Here is a 10,195-nt window from a genome sequence, read left to right on the forward strand (position 1 = left end):
CTTGATTAGCTGGTTACTGCCAAAGGCACAGGACCATTCTCTTAAGAGTTGAACATTTTTACATAAGAGTTATTATTTTTATTTAAAATAAAATTAATAACATATGTAGCTACATATTAAAATACAACTTAAACACATACAAACTAGTCAGAGACTTTTCAACTAGAAAACTGAAAAGTTCCCATTAGAAAAAAGACAAAAGGGGAAAATTTTAAAATTAAAATAATACTTTTTGTTGAATCATGAAGATGATCTTACCATCAGTGTATTCAAAGCAGAAAGAATATGTGAAATGCTGAGAATAATTTCTCCTATAGTTAAAAACAAATGTTTTAAGGGGAGAGAAAAAAATAATAGCTTCTCAAATGAAACTTACAAAGCAAAACATAGGATTATAAATTTATTAAAAATTAGAGGCCTGGTGCATGAAATTAGTGCACAGGTAGGGTCCCTCGGTCTGGCTCAGGATCAGGGCTGATGGGTGCCTTCCTTTGTTCTGTGCAGCCCCCTGGTGGTCAGCGCATGTCATAGCAAGTGATTGAACTCTAGTGGAACTCCGGAGAGGACTCTTTGCATATTAGCCATATATACATATAGTTCACCCCTGATTTTCTTCTGCGAAGAAAGAAACAGTATAAACAAGGGCATGAAATAGACTTAGAGGCTCATGCTAATACTCTGTTCTCACTGAAAAAAAAACTACTAGAAAAAAAACTAATAAAATTTCAGATATTTCCATTTAATGTGGGCAAAACATACAATATTTATATCTGAGATATAAAGGAGGAATTTACTTTCTTTGCAACATAAAGTGATTTAGGTAAAGTTTACTCTTCCCATTGTTCAAAATTAAACAGGAATTGTTTTCCATATCTAGAAACTATAATGATAGCATGAAATAGAAGTTTAATTTTGCTCAACTAAAGCTTAAATGGATTAAAAAATATCTAAAGAAAACAAAAAGGATTTAACTTTGGTAACCTTGCGATGATAATAGGCTCACTTTCTCTAACACTGAAAAAAAAAAAAATCTAGCCTGCCTTTATCAATATAAAACTGTAAAACAACCACCATATTTTTATATAACTTAGAAGAACAATGTCACATGACACACTCAGACACACTCATACCAACTGGAGAGTTACCATCCAGAAAGAGGTCGTCTCCTTGAAATAGAAAGAAGTTCTTTCTCTCTCTGTCACCATCCCTTACATGTACTCTTTATTTCACATCATTTTCAAGAGAAACACTTATCACAGTCTGCCTGGTAGATAAGACTGTTTTTGCCTCCTAAAACCCATTGAGTAAATTTACTCAGTCTTCTTAGTGCCCTTCCTTTTTAACTTTATCTGAAGTAACAGCTGTAGGACTCTGTGGTCGACGTGCTTATTCGGCTTTCCTTTTCACGTGGCAAGAACTGCTGCCTCCAGCCAAACCATATCCGACTCGCCGTAGCCTCAGAAGGCACAGTAGGGACCTCGGCAGTCAGCACGACTCTCTGTGGACCCTGAGAAACATCGTACAGAGGGGCACCAGGTCATGCTCCGGGGGCCGGGATGTGAAGATAATTGGCCTTGGCAGGGTAGGACACCTTCATCCCTTCATCAGCCTGTGGCCTCCAGCCTCCGAGTACCCATAGCTCAGCCTTTGTGACAATGCTGCCACCTGCGCCTCGGGCCCATCCAATAGCGATCATGACTCTCCAGCCATGTTTGGAATGGCTGTTAGCATGTGTGACGCCAACTACTGTTTTCCAAGTTCTGGTCACTTCCTTCATCCCTGCAGCCAGGAGTTGGACCAGGAAGGAAAGAATGGCCTTGGGAAACCAGGTCACATGGGCAAGAAAATGCCCAACTCACACCAATAGACCAGATTGAAGGGGCCAGTAACGTATTAGTGTTGTTGGCAAGTAAACTCCGTGGAGACTCTGCGAGCAGTGAACGGGATAAAGGTCCTCCACCAACACAAGGGAGCAGAGCAGGAAACGGGTTTCTTCCATGCCCTGCCAGGGTGATGGGTTCCCGGCTCCCGCAGTGAGAGCTGGGGCGGGGCTGTCTTGTGTCTTTTTTTTAAGAAATATATTTTATTGACTGTTTACAGAGAGGAAGAGAGAGGGATAGAGAGTTAGAAACATCAATGAGAGAGAATCATCGATCAGCTGCCTCTTGCACCTGCCCCCCCCACCCCCCCACAATGGGGATGTGCCCGCAACCAAGGTACATGCCCTTGACCAGAATCGAACCTGGAACCTTTCAGTCTGCAGGCCGACGCTCTATCCACTGAGCCAAACCAGTTTCGGCTTGTGTCTTAACATGTGCTCTATCTTTGATACGGTTCCATGTGCACTTGAAAAGAACATATATTTTGTTACTTTGGGATGAAATATTCTATAACTATCAATTCTACCCATTCGATCTAGTGTGTCATTTGAAGTCTCTGTTTCCTTGTTGATTTTTTTTTTTTTTAATCTGAAAGATCTATCCATTGACGACAGTGGGGTGTTAACGTCCCCTACTTTGTATTGTTGTTGTCTCACCCTTAAAGCTCACCAAGAGTTTTTTAAAAACATATTTAGGTGCTCCTGTATTATCAGATGCGTGTCTATGCTAATTAGACTGGGAGACTTTCTGAAGATCTTCTGGACATCCTTCCGGACAAAGCCAAGGGCTTGGTGGGCCTGCACTGTGCCACCAAATAGCCCTCAGCCCCTCACCCAGGCCGGCCCAGTCCCCCAGTGGGGACCCCCACCCCAACCCCAATAGGGGTGTGGCTGGCCTGCAAACTGCCCCTCGCCCTTCGCCCAGGCTATCCCTTCCCCTCCAAGGGGACCCCCACCCTGATCTGGGACCCCCTTCAGGTCAGACCAGCCTGTCCCCACCCAGGTGCCCGGCCTCTATCTATATTAATAAAAGGGTAATATGCTAATTAGACTGGACATCCATTCAAACAAAGCCATGGTAGCACAGCCAAGGCAGAGGCAGATAGGGGTGATCAGCCCAGCAGGGGAGGGCAGTTAGGGGGATCAGGCCAGCAGGCAGGCGAGTGGTTAGGAGCCAGTGGTCCTATATTGTGAGAGGGATGTCCAACTGCTGATTTATTTCCTAAACCAACAGTTGCACATTCCCCGAGGGTTCCTAGGTTAGAGAAGTAGCAAGCCTGGCTGAGAAACACCCCCCTCCTTTGCACAAATTTCATGCCCCAGGCCTCTAATATGCTTATAAGGGTTATATCCTCTTGTTACATCCCTTTATATTTATGTAGGGATCTTCTTTGTTTCTTGTTATGACCTTTGTTTTGACAAGGCCTGACTGGGAAGGATGAGACCCTCCTTGGGGAGAACGGATGGACACTGACTCCTCCCTGGGGCCTCCCAGTCCTCCTCTGCTCCCCCACTGAGCACCAGACAAAGGGGAGAGAATTTTTGCAGGCAGGCATGAGGGTGGAAGGGGCTCCTCACCCTCCTCTGTTCCACTTAGGGACGTGGCAAACCTAGAGCCAGGTGTCCCTCAGCACAAACGCACACAACAGGTGTCCCTGTGAGCAGAATGTTGTTAGGCTCTTCCTTTCTGGACCGCACCAGGGTGTGTCAATCCATGACAGTCTGAGGTGCAAAGCCAGAGGTGTGGTAGATTAGTGCCCTAACCCACTGAGGCCACCCAGACATCTGAGTCAGAGACCCCCCTAGACATCTGAGTCAGAGACCACACATCCGTAGAGCTGAGTGGCCCAGACAGGGACTCTCCGGGTGATAAGCTTATCCGAGGGACATCCTGCTAGGGCCTGGCTTCCCATTTGGAGGTCACCAGTGGTGGCCCAGCATGGGACTCGGGCACAGGCCTCCTCCCTGGTCACATCTGGGGAGGCAGAGGCAAAGGCCGAGGCCCCCTCCGCTTGCTGGGACTCTGAGAGGCAGGACGCTGCTCTGACGAGCACTGCCACCGTCTGAGACAAACACCGCCCGGAGTTACGGCTCAGCAAAGCCACCAGGGCCTTCCTCTCAGGACATGCCACCCTCGCCCACACACATGGACACTAGGAAAGCAAACACGCACCGGCTTGTCTCCCAAACAAGACTATCATTTATTTGCTGATCAAAACAATAGAAGGAAAAGTCAGTAAAAAAAAAAAAAGAAAAAAAAGAAAAAAGGAATCGGAGGAAGAGTAAGGAGCCTTCGGATAAACAATACGCTTCTTTACTCGGTGACCCTGCGTCCCAGGGCGATCATGGGGCTCCAGGTTACTTTTTTGGTTGGTTTGCCTATCTCTGGAGTTTCTTCCCTTTGCGTTGGCTCCTGGATCTTGGTCTCAGTCGGTGGCAGCGGCGGCGGCGGTGGTGGTTTTTGTTCGTCAGTCAACAAATGTCCACTCCGTGACCTGTGAATCACAAAGGCCACCGAGATGATGAACAGACACACGCGTAACACCACGGGTATCACGACCTGAGGGATGGGGGACACTTCCTCCTCCTCCTTCGGCTTCCTGCGCGGCCCGCTGTCCTCGCTGCCCCCGTCGCCCTGCTCCACGCAGAGCGGCGGCGCCCAGCCGTCCTCGCAGTGGCAGTGCCCGCGGTTGTTGCAGGCGCCCCTGTGGTTGCAGTCCTCGGGCACACAGCCCAGCCTCAGGGTGGACGCCTCCACGCACGTCCTGTTCCAGCACACGCGGCCCTGGCCGCAGGGGGTGCCGTCGTGGACGACGCCCAGGTCGGGGATCCCCGTGGAGCCCAAGGCCAGGTGGTAGCCCAGGCCCCAGCATAGCAGACGCTGGTCCTGCAGGGGCGTGGAGACGACGCTCGTGTGGTCGGGCATGGCGGGGAGGGCCGGGACGTGGACGCACTGCACCCTGCCGCACAGCGCGTCCTGCCTGCTGCACCGCCGGTAGTTGCCGACGGAGACCACCCCGCAGTTCCCGTATTGGTCCCCGACCAGGTTCACGGCCTCGAAGCACGGGTGCGGGGCCTCCCTGGCGTCGGCTCCAAAGATGCGCTGGCACTGCTGGTACGTGGACCAGCAGCCCTTGCGGAAACAGCGGGCGTCGCGCTGGCACGGGGTGCCGTCGTGCTTGTAGGCGTCGTCGGGGCAGCGGCTCGAGGTCCCGTTGCAGTACTCTGGGAGGTCACACTCGTTCTCTTCCTCCCGACACGCGAACCCGGAGGGGCGGAAGCGGCACCGGTGGCAGCAGAGCCCGGCGCTGCACTTGGCGCCCATCTTGAACTTGCAGTTTGGTTTGCAGCAAGGGTCTCCCTCGCAGTCCTCCGCCGAGCCGCAGTCACACTCCTCGCCGTCCTCCACGATTGTGTTCCCGCACCTCTTCACCACGTACCCCAGTCCCGGGATGTCCGTCAGGCACGTGGCCTTTTGGCGCACGTAGTTTATGTAGTCGTTGTAGCTGCAGTTACTAAACCCGGAGCGTCCGGTGCCCATGATGCAGCTGTGCTTCCCCCGGCACTGGCAGTACTGCGTGTCCAGCGCCATGCCCACGCTGTGGCCTATCTCACGGGCGGTCAGAGTGGCAGGAAAGAGGAGGTTATAGTCTACGATAACACACCCAGATCCCACGAATCCCTTCCCACACACGTTCCCCCAGTGCCACGAGTTGCGATCGGACAGGTTTCCTTGGACGTATGTGTGTTCCCAGTCGGCTGGGGTGGCAGCTTTGAGGGCATGCCTTCTGTCTTCCGTGAACCGGGTCAGAGCCGAAGCTGCTCTGCCATACGAATGCCTCACTTTGCTTCTAGATGTCCACACCTCCACACGTTTGAGGTGTATCCTCAGACTGAGCTCTTGGAAGTAAGTGTCTACCACCCCAGACATAAAGATGGCATCGTCTATGATTCGACTGACATTGGAATTCATATACAAATACCTCTCGTGGTCAAAGATCATGGCCAACTCCAAGTACCTTTGGTGCTTAACGCTGTCGGCAAAGTCACTCCGCCGAGCCATGATGTCAGGCTGGGCCGTCGGTTCTTCCGTCGCGTCCCCAGTGAAGCCAGAGATCCGATCCTGAAATTCCCACTCGTCCTTCAGGAGGTACAGGGCATGTTCAAACCCGGAAGAGCCCCTGAGGGGCTCCATTTGGTAATACTTGGCGTCGATTTTCAATATGCCTCGGAGGCCGCCCGCGCAGGTGCTGAGAGTGGCTTCAGAATCCTCGGCTCCCTCCACCACGCCCACATAGCTGCAGTCCCTGGGGATGTAAGGGTAGTCCTCCACCAGCTCCCCCTGCTCTGTGTAGGAGAAGACCTGCAGGTGCCGGGGCAGCAGGAGCCTCTTGGGCCACAGGTGGAGGACGTGCTTCTGGCCTTGCACCTGCAGGAGGTAGGACATGCGTCTGGCGGCCCCCTGCTCCCCTCCCCGGAAGCTGAGCTTTCTGGGGACGGTGATTTCATAGGAGTCAAACCCCCACTCCGGGTGAAAATAGAAGTCCTCGCCGCCGAGGGAGTCCACCAGGAGCAAAGTCAGGCCCAGCACTGGGAGCCAATGGCCTGGGGACATGAAGGTCCTTCCTGACCTCATGGCACAGCTGTTCCCCCAGTGAGCCCGCCCCTGCAGTTCCCGGCTCGGCCGCTAGAGGCGCGCCAAGCGCGGGCGCTGGGTGAGCAGGGGCTGCTGCAGGCCAGCCTGGGTGCAGGATGGCGAGGGCGCAGGGCCTGGCCAAGGCATGCAGTTGGTCTTCTGGGCGGTGCCGGTGTCGGTTCCGGTTCCGGTGCCGTTGGGCGCGGAGCCCGTGGAGGGAACGCGAGCGACCAAGGTGCGCGAGAAGCAAAGAAATAGGAACTAATGGCCCGAGGGACGCTGACAGTCAGAGAGCAGCCTGGGAAAGGAGCAGGACTAGGAAAATGGTGGGAAAGAAGGGGAACCTGTTCAGGGGACTGTCTCCTGTGCCATTTAATCTGTGTCTATGATGTCCTCCACCGTCTGGCATGGGCTGTTTATGGGCCTCTGTGCTCACACCGCCGCCACACTGCTCCCAGTTTCCCCCTGGACTCGGCTGAGACAAGGGGCAGGAGCTGGGAGACTGCAGGAGCAGAAGCAGAGCCTAAAAATGTCAGTGTAGAAGCTACACCCCCACCCCACCCACCCCCATCTCACTCTCACCCCCAACCCACCCCACCCCACCCCACCCAGGCGGCCCTGGCTTCAGGCAAGGCAACCTGCTGTGACTCTTGTCAGTTAGATTAAGAAGGCCTTGGTGGGGCAGGGCTGGGTGGAGGGGAGAACATTTTGTGTGTGTGATTGGAGGGGAGGGGGCATGGTGGTTACATCTATACTTTTTAAAGAAATAAAGATTTTTCTATGTAGGTCTCTTTAATCTAATTAGATTTTTAAAGTTTCTTGTACATCCATTTCTCTCTTCAAATTTGAGAGATTTTTGGCTACGGTTTCTTCAATTAGTCTCTTTTCTGATCCTCCCATAATGCATATGTTGTTTCAGTTGATGAGATCTGGTAAGTCCTGTAGGCTCTTTTCATTGTTTTCTAATTCTTCATCTATTTCATCAACTATGAAGTCCTTTCTGAGTTTGATCACTGTTCAGCCTGGTCAAGCTTGCTGCCCAGTCCCACCAGTGAGTTTTTCTGTGTAGATGCTGTGTCTTCAAATATCTGTTTGCTTCTTTGTCATAGTTTTTATTGCTGGTATTCTCATTTTTCATGCCGCATTTTCTTGAAAAAAAAAATTTTTTTTTTTTAGCTATCTATCCCTTCTGTCTTTTAATTCACTGAATATTCTTGTGACAGTAATTTTGAATTCTTTCTTTTTTATGTATATATCTTCATGTCTTTGGGCATGTTGTGGTTGCCTGTTTGTCGGTATTATTATTATTATTTGTCTTTGGTGTAGTGTTTGGGCTTTTTGGTTTCTAAGAATAAGCCAAGCCTCCCAGACTGCTGTCTGGTTTCATCAAGAGTGGACTTTCGCCACACGCCACGCTAGAATTTCTGCATATCTCTCAAGTGTATTCTCTCTCTCTCCCTCTACCTCCCTCCCTTCCTCCCTCCCTCTCTCTCTCAAGGTGTTTGCCAGTGTTTACTCAAGTCCTCCCTCTAGTGTCTTTGTGTAACATTGCAGCCTCCCTGCAGTAGCAAATCACTATCCTGGGGCTCCACCTATTGTCTGACTGGGTGGCTGAACGTCCCCATACATACCCCCTCAACAACCCAGTTTTTCTCACCTGACATCAAGAGATGACTTCTGTACCCCAGAGGCAGAATGCATATGGTTTCCTTCACCATTTAGTTTGATTCAACTAATCACTAATGGGAGTCTATATTTTTAAAAAAGTTTATCTTGTCCTCTTTATTTTTGTTTTATTTAAAAAATATTTTTATTGATTTCAGAGAGGAAGGGAGAGAGGGAAACATCAGTGATGAGAAAGAATTATTGATTGGCTGCCTCCCCAACTGGGAATTGAGCCTGCAACCTGAACATGTGCCCTTGTCCAGAATCAAACTCAGGACCGTTCAGTCTGCAGGCCCACGCTCAATCCATTAAGCCAAATCCGCTAGGGACTCTTTATTTTTATTCTTATTTTAAAAATATATTTTTTAAATTGATTTCAGAGAGGAAGGGAGAGGGAAAGATAAGAAACACCAATAATGAGAGAGAATCACTGAGTGGCTGCCTCCTGCACTCCACTTACTGGGGATTGAGCTCACAATCCAGGCATGTGCCCTGATTTGGAATTGAACTGTGACCTATTTGTTTATAGGTTGATGCCCAGCTACTGAGCCACACTGGCCAGGCAACTATATGTTATTTTCATAATATTAAGTGTTTAGACATTTGTCAGCTATTGCAGATATATTTATTAAAGTACTAGAGGCCCAGTGCACAGGCTCGCAGTCCCTTCCCCCGTTGCCCATCGCCCAGGGGACGGCTGGTCTTGATCCACATCACGTCTGGAAGAGGAACTCGGCGCTTCTCCTTGGGCTGGGAGGCTTGTTAGCTGCATGACTGCGTGACCAGGGCCTGGCGTCCCAGCTGTGTGACTGGACAGCCTTGGCCTCCAGCCTGCCTTCCTTCCTGGGATCTCAGATCTGGGAGGGCCCTGCATTCTCCCTGCCCCACTGGGGGCTGGGAGTTTAGGCTCAAGTGGAAAGGGGAGGTGGAAAGGGGCACAGGTTTCCATGGAGCAAATCTGAGTTCCCAGAGTCTGAAGAGGAACCCCGGCTCTGAGAGGCCAAGACCCGGGTGAGGCGTTCCTTCGCTCTCAAAAGCATTTTCCTCCCGCACCATTACAAAACCCAACATGAAGCTCTCCACACGTATTATATATGTTTACATGAAACTTAACCCTCTCGGGATAGCCATTATGAGTTGGCAGTTGTGCTAAAACGTTATTTCGGTAAATACGCCATGGAAATTGATAGGAGGCGGCGAATGCCACAGTCATCACCAATGTCCACCATCTGTGTTCAAGCACTCACTTGATTGACTCTGCAAGTACATGAATAAACTTGGTACCATGTGTATATGCAAAATACTATTTTATCACTGTATCATTAAGTTCCCTATAAAACCCGAGGAATAATATTGCATGCTGATGGTTTGGGTCCTAGCACATCAGCACCGCTTGGTACATCCTGATTCTCCACCGGAAGGTGCTGTGTCCTGAGAAATTGTTGGTCACCAGCTGGTGCAAGGGAAAGTGACTCTGATTTGCGATGTTTCTTATGTGACAGAAGTGCCTTCCACGAAGGCATTGACTTGGGCTCTGTCTGGAGAGAGAAGAAAGGAAGCCCAGTGCCCGCTCTGGGGGCTCAGCCTGGAAAGCAAAGGATCTCTCTCTCTCTCTCTCTCTTTTTTTTTTTTATGGTAGAATTTGAGGATGAATTTTATTTTTTTTAAATTTATTTTTTTAATATTTTTTAAATTAAATTATTATCTGTGTATATATTTTAACATTGCCCCCCCTCCCATACATACCCTTCCTCTCCAGAGTTTTGTGTCCATTGGTTGTATTTATATGCATGCATACAAGTCCTTCATCATTTGCAGCAACCTGAATGGAATTGGAGAACATCATGCTGAGTGAAATAAGCCAGTCAGTGAAAGAGAAACACCACATGACCTCACTCATTTGTGGATAATAAAGAACATTATAGACTGATGAACCAAAGGGTCTCTCTTGAAGAGGAAGGAGGGGAGGGACCAGGACGCAGGGATGGGGAATGAAAACCACCACACACGGAGTC

General features: G+C 49.9%; 1 protein-coding gene and 1 pseudogene across 1 annotated transcript; both read right to left on the bottom strand.

Annotated features, from left to right (window-relative positions):
* Window positions 1-1,240: 1,240 nt before the first annotated feature.
* On the bottom strand, window positions 1,241-2,410 carry LOC123652998 (annotated as a pseudogene).
* A 1,575-nt stretch (window positions 2,411-3,985) lies between these two features.
* LOC118727463 (disintegrin and metalloproteinase domain-containing protein 30) lies at window positions 3,986-6,672 on the bottom strand. The gene has a single exon (XM_036453263.2). The coding sequence runs from the start codon at window positions 6,513-6,515 to the stop codon at window positions 4,194-4,196; it is 2,322 nt and encodes a 773-aa protein (XP_036309156.2). The 5' UTR covers window positions 6,516-6,672; the 3' UTR covers window positions 3,986-4,193.
* Window positions 6,673-10,195: the final 3,523 nt, after the last annotated feature.

Source organism: Pipistrellus kuhlii, unplaced genomic scaffold, assembly GCF_014108245.1.
Source record: "Pipistrellus kuhlii isolate mPipKuh1 unplaced genomic scaffold, mPipKuh1.p scaffold_m20_p_24, whole genome shotgun sequence".
Lineage (NCBI taxonomy): Eukaryota > Metazoa > Chordata > Mammalia > Chiroptera > Vespertilionidae > Pipistrellus > Pipistrellus kuhlii.